The following is a 22,212-nucleotide window of genomic DNA, read 5'->3' as shown; positions in this document are numbered from 1 at the left end:
GTGAGTGCATAGAAAAAAGTTTTTTCATGTTTGACAATAAAATTGCTCTTCACTATTGTGCGAGAATATTTTTCACCAAGTGCAGAACGGGTAAAAAAAATGCGTAGCTCATGTCAGAACGCTTGTCAGGAGAGACAGGTGGAACACGTATATTCAACCCTCAGAATTGTACCCAAAACGCTTCGTAATAGGGTAGACCACGTCAGCGAAACTCAAAAATACAGAATCCATAGGTGACGATGAGTAAATTGCGCCCTTAGAAACTCGTATTGTCAACATATTTCGCAATTCAAATTCCTAGGAAACGATTTCTCCCATTATTATTGGGTTTTATTGAATGTGTTCATACACGGAGAGAAAAGTCTGTGAAAAATTACTGTGTCGGGCACTAGAATCGAGGTGCAATGGAATATTTATTACACGGAGAGAAAAATTCGTGAAAAATTACGTGTTTGTTCTGTAATCTGCCAGTCAACACTGCATTCCGTAAAAATTACGGAGCAGTAACGCATTTTTTCACTGAACGTGCCATACTTTTTCTGGTATGTTTTGGACTTTTTCCTGGAACTTCACTGAAAAAGTGGGTGACTGTTGCGTAATTTTTACCGAATATTTTTTTGACTGACGGATTACGGAAGTGGCACGTAATTTTTACAGAATTTTTCTCTCCGTGTACTCACACACAAAAATTCCTATCAATACCGTAAATTTTGTGATAAATTTTGTAATTAATGATATGTGCCTTCGTAAAATTCACTAAACAGAACTATAAAATTTCAAGGTCTATCATTTTTTATTTAAGAGTAAATGAAAAATTGATAGATATCTTTTAACACTTCCTATCCAGCTCAGTTTATTTTATTGACTTTTACTGCATTTTTTACTGTGCCAGACAGCAATTTTTCGGTAACTCATCGTGATTGGTTAACGATGAACGTCGAACGTAGCCGATTATTGTCGATGTTGGACTTCGTCTTGGGAAACGTTGCATGAGACTTTGAATTTTTACGAGGCCGATAAAGAAATTTTACTATGCGGTCTAGTAGTTTTTCTCAGACTTGCAGTTTGCACCGAGATAGTGAGGCAGTACAGTAATTTTTATCGCAATCACACTATAAACATTGGCAGATTTTTCTCTCCGTGTACGGTTCTTCTGAATGGGAACAAAACCCATGAATACGTTCAAATTATCACATATAATACTGCAAGAGAAAATACCCGATAATTTTGGGGCTTAAGTGGTAAAATGAGATAAATTTACCCACCTTTGAGTTTCGTTTTTGAGCAATAACTTCAAATCTAGGACAGATAGCAAAATTTTAATTAAAATTTTTAACTTTGTTTGAGGACGGGATATGTTAGGGTGGATGCCATATAGTAAAATTCAAGGAAGGGTGGTTTAGGGCTAGCCGGTGGGAAAATTAACGTCACTCGTGCTGGCTGCTTTCTGTAAAACTTTATTGGTGTCCACGTGCCCCCAAAGTCGAATACTCATAATTAATTCTGTAATAAAGTTGCATTGATAGTCTCATCATCAATTCTCGATGATATATAAATGGAAAAGGTGACGAAAAAATATAAGAATAAATTGTCCTTATAATTACTACAGAGATGTACTCCTTAATGTACGGAATTATAGTGATGAACTGACAATGTCTGCTAATTGACTGGACCCCAGGTAGGAATCACCAAGTTCATGCCCGGGCCAACCGTGGGTTAGGCCCGGCTGACTAAGCTTTGGTAGTCCTAGACTCCACCAGGCTTGGTATCTTAGTCACACCAGAGAACCCCCAGGCTTGGATCCTTCCCTAATATCAAACCTGGGTACCAAGCTTGTGCCAAGCCTGGGAAAAGTCTGGTTCATTCAGCCTTGGTTCATAGCCTCTCGACCAGTCCTGGGCCCAGACTGACGAACTGGCTGAAATTTATTTCTTTTTAACTAGGCGGCATTCTGATTTTACTTACACGTGAAACCAAAGGGTGGCAATGTCCTATGGTATTATCCCTAATTGTTAACCCCATATTGTTACATAAGTGTAAAGTAAGTTTTCGAATGCCACAGGGTATCTGGTTCATTTATAATTGATCTGCATATGTTCAGTACTATCAACTGTTTGAATAAAGCCTAGATATTTTTTAATATATAAGCCTGGAACGGCGCTGGTTCGAAGGCCTGGACCAGCCTTAATAAGTTAGCTTGGGCCAGTCCTCGTTACCAGGCCTGGCCCCACGTTACATTCCAATGCTCATCCACTATTGATCCACGTTTGGATGCCAAGCCTGATCCAAGCTTAACTAGTCTTGGGAATGCCTTGGGTGAAGCCTGGGCCATTGATGATTTCCTACCTGGAACGCTATTCCATCCTGAGACTGCCCGACTTCAACTAATTAACTCGTTGATCTACTGACCCGAGGTGTCACTGGAGAATTTTTGATACTGACCGCATGTCATCGATTACCAACTGCAATTATTTTTCTACCCTTCAAACAAACATTTATTGTAGCACTCAATTCATTCGACAAAAACATTATAAAAATTGCATTTTCCTCCCCTAGATTTCAACAAATTCACCAAAATCTATATAATCAGCAATCAAAAGTCACTTATCACATTTTACCACTTCCCTACTAATATACGTATACCACACACTCCAGTCCTCTATAAACACTTATGATTTGTTTGTGTATACAGCCTCTTTTAAAAACATTATCACTTGACATGACGTTAATAGCATTGGCCATGGACCTGCGATCCGCCTGATATCAACGGTCAAATGCCAATGGCGTTGTAGACTAATCCAGTAAACGTAACTCTCCCGATGAAAATTTTAGTCCTCTGCAATTTCCGATTACAGACAGTCGATTACAACTTGTGAAACCATGATCACATCAATTAAGATCGCTCTAATTTTCCTCGCACTATCTGTATCCGGTGAAGACGAAGTGTGCACCAAACATAAAAATTTCAACATTTGCAAAATCTCTGATACCCTGACACGAGTGACACGTGATTACACCTTGAGCCAACGTTTCCTTTTAGAAACATCCGAGAGCATAACTATCGGTCCCAAAGCCTTCAGCAATTCGGACATAACCGCATTGGATATCAATCTCCGTACCGATGGTTTGTATCATCGAAGACCCAGCAACTCTTTGTCACTATCACAAGACTCATTTGCTGAGCTGCCCACATTGACAAGTCTCTCCATCAAAAACGCATACATCAACAGCACTGGAAATTCATTAAGTCCATTGGGTGCGCTAGTAAGGTTGAGCTTAATCGGTTGTGGAATCGAGGACGTTCCAACGGATGTGTTAAAGGACTTGCCAAATCTGGTGGATCTGTCGTTGAGAGATAATCGTCTGATTGCCGTTCGTTCAAACGCATTTATCAACGTGACAAATTTGAAGAATCTTGACTTGAGTAGAAATGAAATCACTGATCTTGAACCAGGATGTTTCAGTGGACTGGATATGCTGGAGACGTTGGAGCTGTCAATGAATTCTTTCGCCGCCAGATCGGGTGTCCTCAGGGGATTGACTGGTTTGAAAAAGCTGGTCTTGTTGAACGCTTTCAATGATGATGGATTTCAACCTGTCATACTTCAAGATGTGCCAACGGTGACAGCTCTTCATTTGAGTTTTAATAAGTTGGCTTCGCTACAGACAACAATGTTCGATAGTGTTCCTTCATTACGGGAACTTAGGTTGAATGGAAACCACTTGCTGAACGTTCCGGACGGACTTTTTAGGAAGCTTAACTCGTTGGAGAATGTCGATTTGGAAGAGAATGCAATTCAAACGATTGAAGCAGGTGCATTCTCTGGATTGAATCTCACTACTTTAGATCTGTCTCTCAATAATATACAAAAAATCCGCTCGGAAACCTTTAGGGGACTGACGATAAATGCTTTGATTCTGCGGAAGAACCAAATTGATGAACTGGAAAGAGAAGCCTTCAACGGGTTGAGTGCTGACCAGATTGATCTGAGTCAGAACAGTTTGGAAAAGGTAGATGCTGAAGACTTCTCCGGTCTTAAAGTTGAAATATTGGATTTGAGTGCAAATCGAATTGAAGAGATCGCTTCGGGAGCTTTTAATTTTACTGAAATCAAGCAACTTTTCTTGTACATCAATCCTGTTAATGCTGATGGCAGAGCTGGCTGGGGCCTTTCTGATTCTGTTGAGGTTCTAGGGTGACTCGTCAAGTTCCTGTTTAGCTGAACATTTTTATTCAATCGACGGCTTTCGTAATAATCTCTATTGGAAATGCGATACATAAATGAATACTAAATGCAGTGGATTAAACTTTAGGCATTTTATTTTTTCTACACGGAGAGAAATATTCACGAAAAATTACGTGTCTTTTCCGTAATTCTGGAACGAAATGCGATTGTCGGAAATTTTACGGACCTGCCACGCAATTTTTCCTGAAAGTTCCGGGATTTTTGACTGAATCGACTGTGAAATATTACAATACTGTCGCTAGAAATTTCCCCGTCGATTCCGTGATCAATGAGCGGACTGTGAGCTCCGTAATTTTTACGGATTATTTTTTTCATCCCAATTTCAACCAATCAAATGGTGGCGTTTCCCGTCACGTGGTACAAGTAAAACAGTTTTACTTCCAATATTAATCAAATATTTCCCTGTTTGTTGCTAACCAATGAAAATATCTGATAAACAATTTGTACGCGTTTCAGACCTCAAAACTTTCATTCGAAAATATCAAGTTCAAAGACTTTAGCTCAACATGAGCAGATTTGGAGGAGAATCCTTGGACATTATTGATCAAAAAATTTTTTAAAATGTTCCTTATAATACGGTGAAGACAAAAGCCACAATTTGGAAACAATTCTCTGCATTTTGTGCAGACAGAAAATATACGTTGGAGAAGCCACAACTACGAGTGAAAACTCATACCATATGACGTGAAATGCCACACATTTAATTGTTTGAAATTGGAATGAAAAAAATAATCCAGCCAAATACCCCTCGACCTTCAAAATTAATCGGATATTTCCCCCTCCCGTTTCTCTGCGTAGCACCGATCAGGATAAATTTAGCAGAAAAACCCTCGCCCTTCGCGCTCGGGATTTTTAACCTGCAAAACTTATCCCTCTCGTTGCTAGGCAACGAAACTCTCGGGAAATATCCGATAATTTTGAAGGTCTTGGGGTATTACTACTGATTATTTTTCCCACCCAAATTTCAGCCAATAGAATTGCACCATTTGTTGATATTTTGTATAGCCTACCTCGAATATCAGCGATAATTTTTTGAATATTTTGGTAAACAAACGACACTTAACCAAATAAACCTCTTTTCATGTCATGGCACAATTCTCTTGGCCGAAATTTGGATAGGAAAAATAATCCCCTGAATACCACTCGAGCTTCAAAATTATAGAATATTTCCCTCTAGGTTCCCTGCATACAAATGAAGTCGTCAAGTTTTTCAGGAAAAATCACTCGTGCTTCGCACTCGTGATTTTTTAGCCTGAAAAACTTGACTCCTTCATTTGTTTGCAACGAATCTATCGGGAAATATTCGATAATTTTGAACCACTTGTGGTATTATATGTGATTATTTTTCCCACCCAAATTTCAGCTAATAGAATTGCACCATTTGTTGATATTTTGTATAGCCTACCTCGAATATCAGCGATAATTTTTTGATAATTTTGATAAACAAACGACACCTAACCAAATAAACCTCTTTTCATGTCATGGCACAATTCTCTTGGCCGAAATTTGGATAGGAAAAATAATCCCCTGAATACCACTCGAGCTTCAAAATTATAGAATATTTCCCTCTAGGTTCCCTGCATACAAATGAAGTCGTCAAGTTTTTCAGGAAAAATCACTCGTGCTTCGCACTCGTGATTTTTTAGCCTGAAAAACTTGACTCCTTCATTTGTTTGCAACGAATCTATCGGGAAATATTCGATAATTTTGAACCACTTGTGGTATTATATGTGAATATCTCTCGTCGTGTAAATTGCACACGGAAGAGCTGCCTGTAGTCTACGATTCTCTCCCGGAAATTGAAAACTAGTTACGAAGATGAAATCAAAATTCGTCACTTAATGAAAGAACCCTCTGTTTTTCTTTCCCTTGAAACTATTGTTTATGTTCATTTTGACGTGATCTCGGGTGACGTCGATTCGTTTTTGAACCATTATTTGAATTATGAAATTAAATAATCGTATAATCTCTAAATTTGTATTGAGTAAATCTTTTCAATGCCTTTTGCTACTGATCCCACTTCTAATATTCTGTCATTGCTATCATAATATGGATCCAAAAGTTCATGATATCGTGCATTAAATTTTCTTGTATTAATGTAGGATCAAAATCATATAGAAATAGCATTTCTATTTTAAAGGGATGACAACATGTATTTTAGGGAAAATACCGACTGGCATTATATGTAATCGGAAAATGTAGTCCTAACTATATACACTCATTCCTATTTCTCGTTCTTAATCACACTAATTTTCTTTTTTCATTTTAATCTTGATTTTCTTACTGACTAGCACTTTCCAGTAATACAATCTTTGTTCTAGAAATTACCTCATATGGCCGGAGTAATACACCCTTATGTGGTGAAGAAATCCTCAAAATGCTAAATACGATACTAATAAAATTGTTAAAATTCTCATTTTCTTATGCTGGGAATACACATTCAAAATAAATTAAAAACTTCGCTTCTCTGATATTCACATCTGAAAAAGTTCCTAAATTTTATACCAGTTGACTTTGCTGGCGTCATTATGCATCTTTCAATGAATCCATATTAATGAGGTCAAGATTAGTGATCACTTGTATCCATTGTGTTGAAAAATGATTGACCCCTGACATTTATGATTCTAGCCAATCTTCATGCGATAAATCGTACGTGATTACCTAATTTATATAATAGCTTATCACTGAACTTGATTTTTTTTTATTTCCCTGGCCATAAACATACATCAATATTAATAAGTTTCAACTTCCAATGATAACATTTTTTTTCAAACGCCTCCTCCTCTTTCGTTTAATTATCCGCTTCTTTCCCTCGTCCTTCAGTGAATAGTTTGACATTATTCAATTAATTCCATGCGATTCCGTTAATCTCGTCTACAATACGTCTCCAATGACAACCAATGTGCGATAGATTCGAACCCTCATTTGATCGAAACATGAGGTTCATGTTTGGACCCCTCAGAATCAACCATTGAAGTACAAAGTTTAATCACGCAGTCCTCTAAAAGTGCCGACTTTTTTTAAAAAATCAATTAGTTATTCCGTTGACATTATTAAATAAGATCAAGTGGTTGATTAAAAAAATAATCGCACCCTTTTACTGAATTATTCTCTGAGTATATCTTTATCGATCCCTCAGTTCTCAGTTCCCCCTTATTTTCTGCCAGGTATGACGTGCATTTTGACGAAGCATTTTGGGTACGTGTTCTACCTGTCAGACCTGATGTCTAATGCAACTTTACTTTACGCGCTATTTTACCCCTTTATCCATTTCTGGAAGAAAAGTTTCAGCGTAATGGTGATGAGCAATTTTTTTGTCAAACCCAAACTTTTTCTAGGGGATCATTATTTTTTCTATTTCCGGCAAAACGGGTGCATAAGTTATTTCTATCACGTGGAAGGGGGAGGTGTAGAGTGGGGTCACATCGATCCAGGAGTACCGAGGAAGCTGACGATCGCATCGAGCAATTTCCGTTAGTCACATAAAAATTGAAGAAGTGACGGGTGGGGAAGTCCTTGGAAAATGAAATTTTGGGATCAGTATTACTATCGGTGCATGAAGTTTATGTCTCACACACTAGGTGTGTGGCCCTATCAGACGAATAAAGAAGCTTTCTTTTACCGCTGCCTAGCTGCAGCAGGCTTTTTCGGTACAGTTACACCTCAGGTATGAAATTGTATTCGTTCAATTTTTCCGACATTTGTTAGACATTTTTTCAGATTTTGTCAACAAGTTTCGAGATTTTTCAAATTTTTTTTTCGAGTTTTTAAACAAATTTTCAGGAGTTCTCAAGATTTTTCGAGTTTTTGTCAAGAATTCTCGAGGGTTTTAGACAGTCTCCAAAATTTTTTGAGATTGTGTCAACATTTTATTTGTTTATGATTGCAGCTTCTAGCACTGCGGAACTATATCGATGATATGCCTGTCGTTATAGAATCACTCAGTGTTTTTTTAATTGATCTGACATTCGTATGTGATGCTATTACTTATTTTGTGAATTGGGACAGGGTAAGTTGATGTTTTTTTTGTTGTTATAATTGATGTTTTGGAACCGCTGAGGTACGCGAGGATTTTCCATGTGCATATTAACAAAAAATACATAATATTTCAATCAATTTCATATCATTCAAGAAAGCACAAGTACATAGTAATATTTTTTACACCTAGGCCGAAAAAGGGGTTCTGAGGAATACGGTTTTATAAACTCAATCGCATGAGTGAACACACGTTTCTAATTAGACGTAGCGACGTTGGAAATGCGCTTTATTAACCGCGATGACATGAATTAATTTAGTTTAAACCCAAACCTTTTTCCTCATTGGTTAATGCCATCGCCATATGGTCATATGGTTCCAGGCGGGCAATTTAAATGCGGCGTGCGGGGCACGCAATCGGTCTCGTACAATTACACGGACAGAAAAGTATGTGAATTTTTATAATGTGATTACGGTAAAAATTACTGTGCTGCCTTACAATCTCGGCGCAAACTGCAGGTCTGAGAAAAATTACTATGCCGGGTAGTAAAATTACGTTATCGTCCTAGGAAAACTTCTATATCGGCCGCGTAAAAATTCAAAGTCTCATGCCATGACGAAGTCCATCGTCGGCAATAATCGGCTACGTTCGACGCTCATTGTTCACCAATCACAATGAGTTACCGAAAAATTACTGTTAGTAGAGTAAAAAATGCAGGAACAGTCAATAAAATAAACTGACCTGGATAGGAAGTTTTAAAAGATTTCTATTAATTTTTCATTTACTCTTAAATAAAAAATGATTGATCTTGAAATTTTATAGTGCTGTTTAGTAAATTTTACGAAGCCACATATCAGTAATTACAAAATTTATTACAAAATTTATGGTGCTGATGGGAGATTTTGTATGTGAATAAAAGATATTTCATTGCACCTCGATTCTAGTCCCGGGCACAGTAATTTTTCAGACTTCTCTCCGTGTATAATATTACAAAATGGAATTGTTAAGAGCAAAATTGTTTGAATAACATCGATGACTGTCAGCCATTTGTAGTGAAATATTTTACGGAGCATCACTATGCTCCTAGTGATTTCCAATTGCTTGTTGGATTTAAGAATTACTCGGTTTACGTTTTTCTGAATTTATCAACCTCTGAATATCCGGTCAATTTTCAAATGACTTGATGCGGAAATTTTTTGAGATTTTCAGATGAAAGCGATTTTGGACAAATTGAGAGAAAATTGGGAAACTTTCCCAGAGCAAAATGGTCGGCAAGTACTTCATAAGTACTCCATGCAAGGACAAACGTTGGCTGTTGCATATTCAGGTGATGTAACAATAATAAATTGGAATTTTGTTGTCAGGGTAATACAATTAATTGTTCCTTGTGCTGTCTGGAGAATACATTGTATTTGAAATACTACAAAAGTGTTCTGAGCCCCTGGAATTATCTCCCTCACCCCTAACTGATGCTATGAATCTCATATGAAAGCGAGTCTCCTGTCAAAATCCCTTAAGACTGTGTTTGTAGATTAAATTTTCAACATTTCCTGATGAATTTTTTTTTACAGATAGTCCTAATAATCACTTTGAAAAAATTCCCTAGAACGTTTTTCCATATCTCGCATCACTCCAATTGGAAATGGGATGAGGGTTAAATAATGAAAAGTGTGAATTGTATTTTTTATTTAATATCTTTTATTTTAACGCTGTAAAGGCACGACCGTTCTGCTTCGTTTCCAAAAACGAACTAACTAATACAATAAAGGGATGCAACACCCTGGACCTGATGACTCACTCATCTACAATGGTCCCACTCATGCACCTCTGCATACAGTCGAAAACAGAGCACATACATCACCTCCAAAACTTCCAAGAATTATTCCCCATAAAAATGTTTTCCACTCTCAAGTGGAACCCTTTTGTAAAAAGGACATACACCTCAAATCTCGAATCGAATCGAACATATCGAAATTCCGTAACACTTATTCGTGATTGGTAGATACATTGACAGCGGCAAAATTTGAATTTCACAAGTACACAAGTATCAAGTAAATCAAGTCAAAGGATGAGTTAATTAGTAGAAAATAAAAACTTAGAAAATGGAAATGAAATAAGTTACTCATCAAATGTAAATATCTATATCTTATCGAAACTCCTGTATTTTCCAAGTCGTCTTACAGCTTCAAGACATGTAAAATTTTGCATGTTGCCTACAAGTGGGAAATAGATCAGCTGTGAATATATCAGCAATTTTTAAAGATCCATGTTTACGAAATGATGACGTGTTCAACGTCCTACGCGATTACTTCAGGATCATTTTGGTATATTTATTTAGAATTTAAATATTACATTGACTTTTTATATCCGTATAATTCAACTGCTCTACTCATACAGTAGTTAAAATAAGGTGCGCTCACCGCAAATGTGACTTAAATAAAAAATATCACAACAATTAAGATTAACCAAATCGCGCGCGGTGGCGCGCGACTATGTCTCGTACTAGAATAAAGGAAATACCACTCATACAAAGATCCATTCATTCCATTCGAAAATTAATTTTTGTCGAACATTCGAAATGTAAACTCCAACAACTCCCGAGATATATTTTTTCTCCTTAACACCTCGTTTGGGTAATATCAAAGTTTTCTTTTTTTTTTTAATCAAACACTATATTTTTCAATGAAAAAAAAATACAGCGTAGAACTAGTGTCAACCAATTTACAGAAAACAAATTAAACCTTTAGCCTATAACCACGAGTCAGACTCGTGGTAAAGAATTTGTGCCATAAGCGAAAACAACGAGTCTGAATCGTGGTAAAGACTTTGAATTCGAATTTCTTGCGTATTATAGCTCGAGCAATTGGTAGATATCGTGTAGGCCAAGGGGTTAAGTCGACGTGCCGTCTCATGCCGGAGAAATAATTTGAGAAAACGTGCGGAATAAATCAGTGGGGTACGCACCGCCATCAGGGGTCGAGCTAACACTCAGGGAGTTACTCTGGTAGAAGACGAAGAATCGCCGACAGTCAGCCGAGGGTAAGCCAGGGCTGCCCAACACTGGGCGAGCCTTGGCTCACTCTTGGCCATTCCTCATCTCCTACCAGGGTAGTTGGCTGTGTACCTATTCGCGCATGCGCGAGGCGAGTCGTACAGAATCTGAAAAAAGTGTTGGGTCTAACCCAAGCGCACCGTTCACCGAGTCACCAGCGCTCCGTGTGAAAAATTTTGATCCCGTCGCTCTCACGACAAACTTAATGAAACTCCTCACTACACATTCATCGTTGCGTTTTCCAATATTTGAAGTGCATAAAATAACCGAACGATTTTTTTTTCTAGCTGGATGCCTAACAACTGGATTGGTTTTCACCTCAAAATCATTGCAACTAAAGTTGATCTATAAGCTCTTCAATGTGAACGCTACTATCCCCCCATTTTACATGCCACTGGAATATCCTTACATCGATGTTGACAAGTACTATTACGTTATCACAGTGACTATTGCAATGTCCATCGTCATCCTGATAATGATGATAATCTCCTACGATTTATTTTTCTTCCTCTGCGCGCAACATGTTTGTGGCTTGTTCGCTGCAGCGGGGTAATATTGAACTGATTAGTAAACAATGATAAAATCATTACAGAAACACAAATTCCTTTGGTTAAGTATATATACAGACAAAAATTCTTGCAAAATTACGTACCTTTTCCGTAATCGGCCATTCAAAACAATATTCGGTCAAAATTACGGAAGAGTTATGCACTTTTTCAGTGAACTTTCAGGAAAAAGTCCAAAACGTTCCAGAAAAAGTATAAAACATTCAGTGAAAAAATGCGTAACTGCTCCGTCGATTTTACCATTGACCATATAATATACTAGAATCAAGCATACAATATACTTAACGTAAAGATTTATTTCTTTCCGTAATGACTCCTATTATCTAAAAAATGTTATTTTTGGTAAAGATGTTATCTGCAACAAACGCCAGAGAATGACGGCGCATACAATCACCTCCGGACCTTCATTCAAATACATAATCGCGCAATTGAGTACGAAATTCAGTATATTGTTGAGCGAGTTATTGGATGTAATTAATTTTTTTATTGGACAGATTTACAAAACTACTGGACAGTACATTTCTCTGGAATAATATGGTTCTACTGGGAGTATCGGCTATTAATATTAGCATAATTGGATTGCAGGTGAGATTTTTCTGACGCATCCCATGGTATTTTACTTCCTTAGGTTGGAAATGAACTATTCCGTGCGGATGTGTTAAAGTAGCTTTACTCTTGGGCCAGTATTTTACTGACTGGACGTGATGCCTTTGAATATTTTCTATTGCCAAATTTTCCAACTCCATGGCTAACATTCGGAAAAATTCATACACAGCCAGTATTATATAAATTTCGATAAATACTGATATTGTGTGAAACACTTTGTTCTTATAAATAAATAATAGAATTTGTTTCTCGAACGATGAATTTTTCACGAAGTGTGAATAAACTCCTCGATTTTCTACGTCTGTTGATCGACAATTCAGATTTTAATTTTTGAACCCACCGGAAATATTGATTTTCCCATAAGACACTCTGTCAAATTCTGATTTTTTAAGTTTATTTTTTTATAACAGAAACTATAATTAAAATGAGAAACAAATTATGACTTCAAATGTGATTGAATTTTCTAAAAATTTTGTCTTGTTTTTGATAATCATTGATTTTATTAACAGGGTAGAGCTACCGTAAAGAACTAATTATTAATTATATTTTCTCAATGTTATAACTAATATTAATCTTATTACCATCACTATAAAATTCCTCGCGTCTCGTAAAATCTCGTCCTCTACAAACTGTTTATACAAAAATTCAAATTGATTCCACAGACGGCCCGCCATTTGGATAGAATTGGAGAGAGTATACAATACGGCCTTTACGTCTTTACCGTCTTATCACGCTTCTTCGTCATATGTTTCTTCGCTCAGAGAGTGATGGATCACAGCCGCAGCATCCAGACCAGTTTGTACGATAGCAATTTATCTGCATCCCGCACGCAATGAAATTTTCGTTAGCAATTCAGTAGCGAAATGGTAAACAAGATAAGTCGCATTTGACTACTGACCAGTTTTTGATGAATATCTCCAAATGTAGAGGAGATGGCAACATTTCCATGGACGGACCTTGATCATGTTCTCTGGAACTGCCCTCTTCATGAGCGGTACAGACATCTCATGATTTGCAGTCGCTCTATCGCTCGGACACTTACCATCATACCAAACATAATCATTGTTAAAAGACTGAATAAGGAATGCGTAGTAATTATAGACAATTTTATAAAAAAATGTAATATAAATTTATAACTGCTTAACCTCTGAACATATGATAAAGAAAAACTAAATTTCCTAACATGAGGTACTTTTGTAAATACATGTTTGCAGATTTATAAACCTATAGGTTTCAGCAAACTCAAATAAATAAATAAAATTCCATGCACGGAGAGAAAAATTTTTGAAAACATACTTGGCTATTCGGTAAACTGCCAGTCAAAATAGTATTTACTAAAAATTACGGAACAGTTACGTATTTTTCACTGAACGTTTCACACTTTTTCTGAAACGTTTTAGATTTTTTCCTGAAGGTGCACTGAAAAAGTGGGTAACTGTTTCGTAATTTTTACCGAATATTGTTGTTGCTGGCAGATTACGGAACAAGTACATAATTTTTGAATAATTTTTCTCTCCGTGTGAGAATCGTTTTTACGAAGCGAATTAAGAGTTGTAACTAATAAAATCATAATAAAATAATCCGCATAATAAAATAATCCGGTTGTCATAATAAAAATTCCGCTGTCTCCCTTACATTCGGAGATATTGCTCAAAAGCTCTACTTAGAAATGGGGTAACTTATCTCGTTTTTACTACTCCGCTACTGATCTAGACCTCCTGAGGGCGAAACATGAAACCAAAGTTGGTTTTATCCAAAATTACAGTCTCCCGTTTAATTTTTTCGATGAAATCTACTCTAAAAAGTGGTTTAATGTCATTGAATACCAGGTCTCACCCTCTGGAAGTCTAGTTTTTATCCAAAATTTCTTTCTACTTTCTACACCCAGAGAGAGATATTCACTCAAAATTAAATTGAAAATTTTATACTAATTTAAAAGTTAATATTAACATAGGTTTAAATATTAATTTGAAATTTAATATTCCCATTGATTTAATTTTTCAAGTTAATTTTATTAATGTTGACTTTTTCTGAACTCCAAACTTTTCAGAACAAATCTCCAGTGGTATAACATTCCAATAAAATCGCATATTTTAATACAACTTGCCATACTCAGAAGTCAAACATCCAGTACATTGGGAGCAGGCAAAACTCTGGTTCTCTCCCTGGAATTATTTGTTACGGTAAAACTATCTATTTTTCTTCTATTTCTCCAGTGCAGTTAGAAACTCTAATACTCGTTTTTTTTGCAGGCCACGAAAGCTTCAGCGTCATATTTCACGGTCCTTCTAGCCATGCAGTAAAGTTAGACTGATATTCACAACAGAAAAATTCTAGCTGTTCTGTAATAAGTGCTGTTAGTGTAAATGATTTCTAATAGACGACTCGGTGGTATTCGCAATTAAAAATAGCCTACTGCCGTTGCAATCTCGTTCAACAGATCCTCTCGTACGAAAACCAGATGTTTGAATGAATGAAACATATTCTTGAATTTTTTTAATGAGAAAAAATGTCAAGGGACGCATTTGACAGTCGTTTGTTGTTATCAGGAATTGTAGCTTCAATGAGTAATAGGACAGTTCACCACCCAAGGTTTTCATCCTGGGACTGATCATCCTAGAGATTTCATCCTCCCGTTTCATCCTCGATGTTCCACCCAAGACAGTTTACTCGTATATCATCACATTATATACTCTAAGAATCACTTTTTACTAGATTTAAAGTAACGATTTCAAAACTTTGAAAATTATCAGTTTCATTTCATTTAAAGTAACTTTTTTTAAATTTTCATATTCCAAGTGCCATCACTGGAATTTTTTCTAGATATCACTTTGCACCTCGTCCTCAATTGTACTGGGAGAGGAATATTCAATACAAAATTACGCATCTTACGGGGTGAAGGGTTGTTGAAGGGGGTTGAAGGGTTGTATTTTCCTTGAAATTTCTGTAATTTTTATATAATTTTCTGTAAATGATTATCATATTATCACTTGAAATTTTCCAGTCAATTTCGTAATCTGTGCGTGAACCCCGTAATTTTCCGTGATTTTTACCGCACTGAGAGAAAAATATGGTAAATTTAATCAAATATATCTTGTTCAGTGCATATTCGTTCGTATAAAAACAGAATCCTATTGATTCAACGTTTTAAGTCGTCGTTTTCACAGGGGATTCCCAATAGACCGTAGATAATGAAATATTCCATTAAAAATGGACGACTATTTCATTAAAAATATTTTATTACATACGATTCCATTGATATCATCTACAGTAAGTTTTTAGAAGAACGAAAGGCGCGATACCTTCAAATTAATATTAAAATTCGATTAAATATTCAGGGAATCGAACCAATATACGATAGATTCGAACCCTTATTTGATCGAAGCATGAGTTCATGTCTTGAAGTCTCAGAATCAACAATTGAGGCATAAAATTTAATCAATCACTTCTAAAAGTGCCGATATATTCCCTTATATCGATTAATCATTACCTTCGCACTATCGAACACAACCGAGTGGTTGACCAAAAAATAATCCTTCTGTATTACTAAATTTGTCTCTCAGTCTGAATATTCCTGTCCATCTAACCCCACTTGAACTACTTTACCTCCCTTTACTAATTGGATAGTAAAAAAATATTTCTAATGGTATCTAAAGTCGAGTTCAGTATCTTGGCTCGACATCAATCCACTATTACGACAAGGTCCATGTATACCACGCCTTCGTTGCTGACGTAGTAGGCATATCTGGAAAGTATCCATGGCAACCCCCTGAGCGAGAGACTGGGGGATGGTATTGCACTCCATGAGGGTTGGACTTTCCTTGGCTATATCTGTCGACCACACGTCAGAAGAAAATAATTCCAATTTTTTTTTCTTTTATTCTTCCTTCATATTCTTATTTATTTAAATTTTATATTTTTTTCTTTTGTTGTTACTTGCTAATTATATTGTGGGTCACGGGCGGACAATCGTGTTTTCCCGACCGATACGCACATTTTCTTGAAGACGCTCCCAAAGGAAATTTCGTATGTTGCTCTTTGAAGGGCGGGAAGAAAGTGACTACTTTCCACCCGAGGGCGTTAACACTTAAGTTCATCCCCCGGGTAAAGTTGTAACACTTTTTCTCGTATCAGATGGTGTTGGAGTATGAATGCATGATTGGGAAGCAATAAGTAAAATCTATACAGAGATTTTTTTTTTAATTACGTGCCTAGTCTGTAATTTGTCAATTAAAACTATATCCCGTAAGAATTACGAATTTTTCCTGAAAGTTCACAGAAAAAGTGCGTAAATGTTCCGTAATTTTCCCGAATATTTTTTTGACAGGCAGATTACGGAACAGGTACATCATTTTCAAACAATTTTTCTCTCCGTGCGTTTAAGAACAATTAACTTATTTATTTGAGGTCTTTAACTAAATGTCCAGACTGGAATTTCCAGTCTCAGTCGAGGCTTCACCCACTATCCTCGATCAACCCTTTCAATTGCTTGATACTTCCCTAATAATTAATTATCATTGATAACTCCTTGAAGTCTCTTAGTGGAATATAATTACGTACATTGAGGTACGTAATTTATGAACCTTATAATTAGAGTTTGAATACAGAGCTTGAATCAGTCTTGGATTCGACAATGACATCAAGCTTCATTCTACCCTGGGCCCTCTGGCCTCGAAGAACACGACTCTCTTTCCAGACCAGAACCAGATACGGCTCAAGTTGGATTAATGTAGGATTCCATGATGGAATCAACATTGCTTCCATGCTACCTCTCCTAGGCTCGATCTCCAATCCTGGATCTATCTTGCTTCCACCATCATCTTAATTGAGTTTAAAATGCAGGAAACTCATGACTGGACAAATATCAAAAGGATTTTCGTCACCTAATGAAACTCCTCTCGGTTCTTTCCTTTTACGAAATCATTGTGTACTATAAACTGAGTGACGACACTCTGAAACCGTCTACGTCGATTAGTTTTTCTAACCATTATTTCTCATTGATAATAAACCTAATTACTCCAATAGCATATACTTAGAGGAAGTATAAAATGAACTTGACGCCTTTAAATTGAGATTCGAAGGAGCATATCCAGCTCAAGTTATATCAATATAGGATTCAAAGATGGACTCAAGATTGCAGTACCAAAAAAAATAAAATTGCGCCAATCACATTTGTTTTAGACAAATGAATGCCCGAAATTGCCATTGAAAAATCCGCTGTACATTCTTGTTATAAGAATATTTAATTAGCAAAATTATATTTTTCTCTCACTGCGCTTCCACGCTGCCTCTCCCAGGTTCGATCTCCAATCCTGGATCCGCCTGGATTCCTCGCCTGGATCCTCTACGACAAATATAGATCCTAAAATACCCCTGCTGTCTACATTACCTCTGCCCTCTCCCTCTTTGAAGTTCCAGCTGACTTCTCACGATTTTTTAGTTTCCTCACATTTTTTTTAACACTCGTTTCTGATTGTGACGGCGGTGGTTCCATTCCATTTCGACCTGAGGCCCATGTTCCAGGTGCGAGGGGAACTGGATTCGACTCCTGACCTGGTAACAATTAAAAAAATTCAATATTCTAGGTTTTTTCATTTCTGACGAAATTTTTTCTTACAAAAACTTTAGATTGTGAATATTTTCAATAATCAATACTTTTAATACTTATAATTCACACCTATAATACTTATATTATTTTTTATAGTCTCATTACAAACAGAAAAGCAAAGCCTAGAGGATAAGTCATAGCAAAAATTTAAAAAATACTAAACGAGAAAATAAAAAAACGTTTTTCCGAAAGCGTTCGAACGTGTTCAGACTGTTGTCCTTCAAACAAAGAATAGTTCTCTTGTCGGTGTTATAAATATATATACAGTAGCTCCATATATAGTTTTGTATAGATAGTGTAATTTACAACAGGATAACAAAGAATACTGCGTTCCTGATGTGAAAGGCTAGGGGGGTAAGGGCCAGGGAATCGTATAAGAGGTGGTCGGCACAGTATGCGCGACGTCATCTCATGAGGATTCTTACTTTATGGATTCAGGGGTACGAACGAAAGATATACGATAGGGTAGAATGATACTGGTTGGGGAGGTGGTTGTAAAGTTTTGTTATTGGGGCCACTGGGGGTGAGATTATGGGCCCAGAACCAATGCCATGGTATTACTGAAGGGAACTGTGTTACGGTAGCACCCTAGCTCTCCAGTGAATCAACCAATCCTCTCAATCTCCGGCACACCCTGAAGAACATTTTATGAACTGGGGGGGTAGGGAGCGCATTTCAACGTCGCTCATAAGAAATGTAATGGCGCACATTCCCGAGCTACTTCGTCAAATATTAACGACAACTTTTTCCGGATTAATCTCGTTAAAGTGATCGTGAATTTCTCTATATTCCACCCTCCAATATGGCGGTAGAAAATTTGGAAAGGAAATTCTTTGAGAGGCGGGTTTGGGGGGTGGTTTATAGTGCGGTGAGAAAAAAATTAATTTGTTGAAGGGATTGTGAGGTGGGCGAAGGAATGGATTCGTAGAGGAATTTGTATTTGTGGAGGTGGACGAATTTTGAGTCGCTGATTGTATTTTTGGGAATTTATAGGATTCAGAAGGTTTTTGAAGTAAAACGGAAACAGGGGAATGTTAAGAAATTTAAGCAGAGGGTGGGTGGAGGTTGTTATTGATCTGGATGGGGTGCACTGAGAGGTGTATTTTAAGAAAAAAAATTGTTGATATTTGTTTAGTGGAAATTTCAAAAAGTTGTGATGTCTTAAGGATTTAAAGATCGATCGAGCGGAAATGGTGCGTCAAAGTGGAGATTAGTCGTAAGTGTCATGAGCTAAAATTTTGAAAATGTATTTTCCGATAATATATGATTGGTAAAGATATCAATATCACAATATATTTATGCCTGAATATATTTTTGTACAAGATATTGCAGTCGAATACATTTTTGGTAATATATTTTGCACTGAAATTTTCCATTCCTCAGCAATAAATATAAATATAAATTTTTATTATTATATTTGTTTCGTATAACTAAATATCCAAAATTCTCATTCAAAGATTTGTGTTAAATTCCCGTCAGAGGACAAAAAAGTTTTCTTAGTGTGATTCATTTTTTAAAATTGAAAATTCAAATCGTATTTCTGATATAATAAACAATAAATAGTATACAATATTTTTTAATAGGAAACAGAATCGATTTCCAACTCTCATTTTATTTACCAAAATTTCTTCTGTTGTACTTATTCGAAAACTGGTGACAAAAACTGAAGTCCAAATAATCTTTGCTTGTTAACAAAGGTTTAGACGGTAATGGCCATATAATTCGAGTGAATTCGATTTAGTCAGACACATTTGTGTTTATAAATTCTCAACAGAACGTGCGGATCGTCAAAGAACAGGTAGGAAACCGAACTGTGTGAAATTCCCGAAAAATAGTGGACAACATTTTATTACCCAGATATTCTAGCTGTATTATTACGATGCTTCAGGTATACACAATATCGGTAAATCTTTTGGAGTTTCGCACGTAAAGAACTGCATTGGTGTTGTAAACATGGGACGGATTGCAGGGATAGCAATAACCTCAGCGAAAGTATGCGGAGAAAAATACGGGCATTGAAATTTGCCAAGTGATTGCAAACATCTTTCGTCTATACAACCTTATGACGACATCAATCGATTGATGACAAAGGATTTTTTCCAATGCAACGAGACCAAACGGGTGCAACAATGCGGTGGAATCATAAAAATTGCGAGTGATAATTTGAAACTTAAATGAGTTCTGAATTGAAATTAACCGCGTCCGGGGACTGAATCCATGAGACATCTAATAGGTGTGACGGACATTCGAGATGTCGATAGGGCCGATGTTTGACCCTATTGTAATAGAATTTTTTTTTTATTGCGACGACCAAAAGTCTCGATTATTCTACAATTTTTAAAATCAGCAGCGAAGTGGAAAACGAGATAAGAGGCTTATTTCTCAGTCCAGATTTTCAACAATAACTCCTAATCTAAGAGAGATAGTGGAATTTTTATTAGAACATTTATTGTAGGTCTTCATTCCCTCCACAAAAATGGTTCAAATGATAATCTTCCTATCTCCTCTAGATTTTGAGATATTCATCAAAAACTTGGCAATAGTTAGAAGTGACGTACCTCGTTTTCCCACTTCGCTACTGAAATTTTGAATATTTTCATCATCTTAATTATCGCTATTAATTACGGAGACTGAGAAAAAAGAATAGCTCCATCGAAAAAACAAATGAAACATTTCGTATGAAATGAGTCAATGACTCACCCTCATCCGAATGACAACACAAAAACAAATGGAAATATAAAAATACAAAAACTATACGAAATACAATTTCTTTCTCATTTTTCCTTATTTTTCAATAACTCTCCTACTTATTTCATTTTTAGTTAACTCGACGCTCAAAAATTCCATTTAGTAAAAGGATTTATAGCAAAATTAGTGAGTAATTAAGATAATTTAATTAAGCATAAGAATTTAGATTCATACGAATAAACCCTCAGATTGTTATAAAACTGTATATCTACATAAATACATATAAATAAATCAATTGAAAAATCATTCCATCAAATAATTTATTAAATTTTCATATAATCTGTTCTATTAAATTATCCCTCTAAATCTATTTCTAACCCTGAGTCAAACTCAATCGATAACAAAACACGTGATAACGTTTTTAATAAAAACTTCAATCATTTTACGTTCAAAACGTTTTCAATAAAAACGTCAACACGTTTTTTAAATAAAAAATTTCCAACTAGTGATTGCCTTCGTTTCACTGACCAGACCACAACCCTGGTCAGCAAAATGGTAAGACCTTCTGAATAACGATCTGTCAAATCCTTAAACAACCACTGGACACCATCCTCCCCCCTCCCCTATCCCAACCCCCTCAGAGTCCACCCCCTACACAGTATTTTTATGAAATCATTCAACGAACTGAATGGCTCCTTTCATTGATCCGAAAATGCCAATATTTTGATACTTTATAACATTCCAGGATGTTGTCCTGACTTTTACCGATGTGACGTTCCTCGTTTACGAGGAATAAAAGAAAAATTATGTGGAGCAATGTTGACGGTAAATTACCGATATCGCAGTCTATGCTTATCAGATGCCCGGTTTCTCCGCCATTTCGGTAGATATCGCCTACATCCTGACCTCGGGGATCCGTCAGATGAAGTTCAACCCTAAGGCATCGGATAACCATCCCCTGGCGTTCACTGGGGAGACAGTTGCTATGGATACCTTCATACGATTGAATTTATGGCATCAAGGCGTGGTATCGACGTAACTTCAACGAGAATGAGTGGTTGTGCTTATGTCGCTATTTGTTAATTTCACCAGATAATTTTTCCCCCGTTGACAGGGGCAGAAGTGTTCAATAAAAATTAGGGGACTTGATCAATTACCGGTTAGGGAAGTGATTAAAGTGCAGGGAAGGAAAGTTTAGGTAAAAATTAGACCTTCAGGGGACGAGACGAGGGACGAGGGTGATTTGATTAGAAAAATTAGCCTCGCAAGTCTAATTTTTCCCACAAAAGTGGCTGATTGTCATTTCGTTCCACGTTTCACCCTCTAGAGATCTTATTTTTATCCAAAATTGCTTTGCGTGTAGCTTTACCCTTTGGGTAAATTCAGAGATTATTGAAAATCGTACAAAATTTTTAGAAGATCACTTTTGGAATTGTAAGTTTTTTCTCAATTCAATTATCGTTCCTGCA

General features: G+C 36.4%; 2 protein-coding genes and 1 long non-coding RNA gene across 7 annotated transcripts; 2 read left to right on the top strand and 1 right to left on the bottom strand.

Annotated features, from left to right (window-relative positions):
• Positions 1–67: 67 nt before the first annotated feature.
• LOC135172632 (odorant receptor Or2-like) lies at positions 68–16,227 on the top strand. Of its 5 annotated transcripts, none has more exons than XM_064138809.1 (10): positions 68–90; positions 7,586–7,914; positions 8,137–8,256; positions 9,433–9,550; positions 11,563–11,824; positions 12,190–12,273; positions 12,336–12,426; positions 13,110–13,246; positions 14,498–14,630; positions 14,700–16,224. In XM_064138809.1, the coding sequence occupies exons 2-10, from the start codon at positions 7,771–7,773 to the stop codon at positions 14,748–14,750; spliced, it is 1,140 nt and encodes a 379-aa protein (XP_063994879.1). In that variant the 5' UTR covers positions 68–90; positions 7,586–7,770; the 3' UTR covers positions 14,751–16,224. The 5 variants fall into 5 exon arrangements, with proteins under 5 accessions (XP_063994879.1, XP_063994878.1, XP_063994880.1 ...); XM_064138808.1 differs by lacking the exon at positions 68–90 and adding an exon at positions 115–233; XM_064138810.1 differs by lacking the exon at positions 68–90 and adding an exon at positions 117–138.
• Positions 2,823–6,221, top strand: LOC135172629 (leucine-rich repeat-containing protein 15-like). The gene has a single exon (XM_064138801.1). The coding sequence runs from the start codon at positions 2,881–2,883 to the stop codon at positions 4,198–4,200; it is 1,320 nt and encodes a 439-aa protein (XP_063994871.1). The 5' UTR covers positions 2,823–2,880; the 3' UTR covers positions 4,201–6,221.
• On the bottom strand, positions 12,314–14,005 carry LOC135172641 (uncharacterized). The gene is made up of 3 exons (XR_010301148.1): positions 13,346–14,005; positions 13,029–13,263; positions 12,314–12,589 (listed from the first exon to the last, which is right to left on the bottom strand). It is a non-coding gene; the product is annotated as an uncharacterized LOC135172641 (long non-coding RNA).
• Positions 16,228–22,212: the final 5,985 nt, after the last annotated feature.

This window comes from Diachasmimorpha longicaudata, chromosome 2, assembly GCF_034640455.1.
Source record: "Diachasmimorpha longicaudata isolate KC_UGA_2023 chromosome 2, iyDiaLong2, whole genome shotgun sequence".
Lineage (NCBI taxonomy): Eukaryota > Metazoa > Arthropoda > Insecta > Hymenoptera > Braconidae > Diachasmimorpha > Diachasmimorpha longicaudata.
The sequence above is the reverse complement of the archived record's forward strand: the minus strand, read 5'-3'. Positions and strand labels throughout refer to the sequence as shown.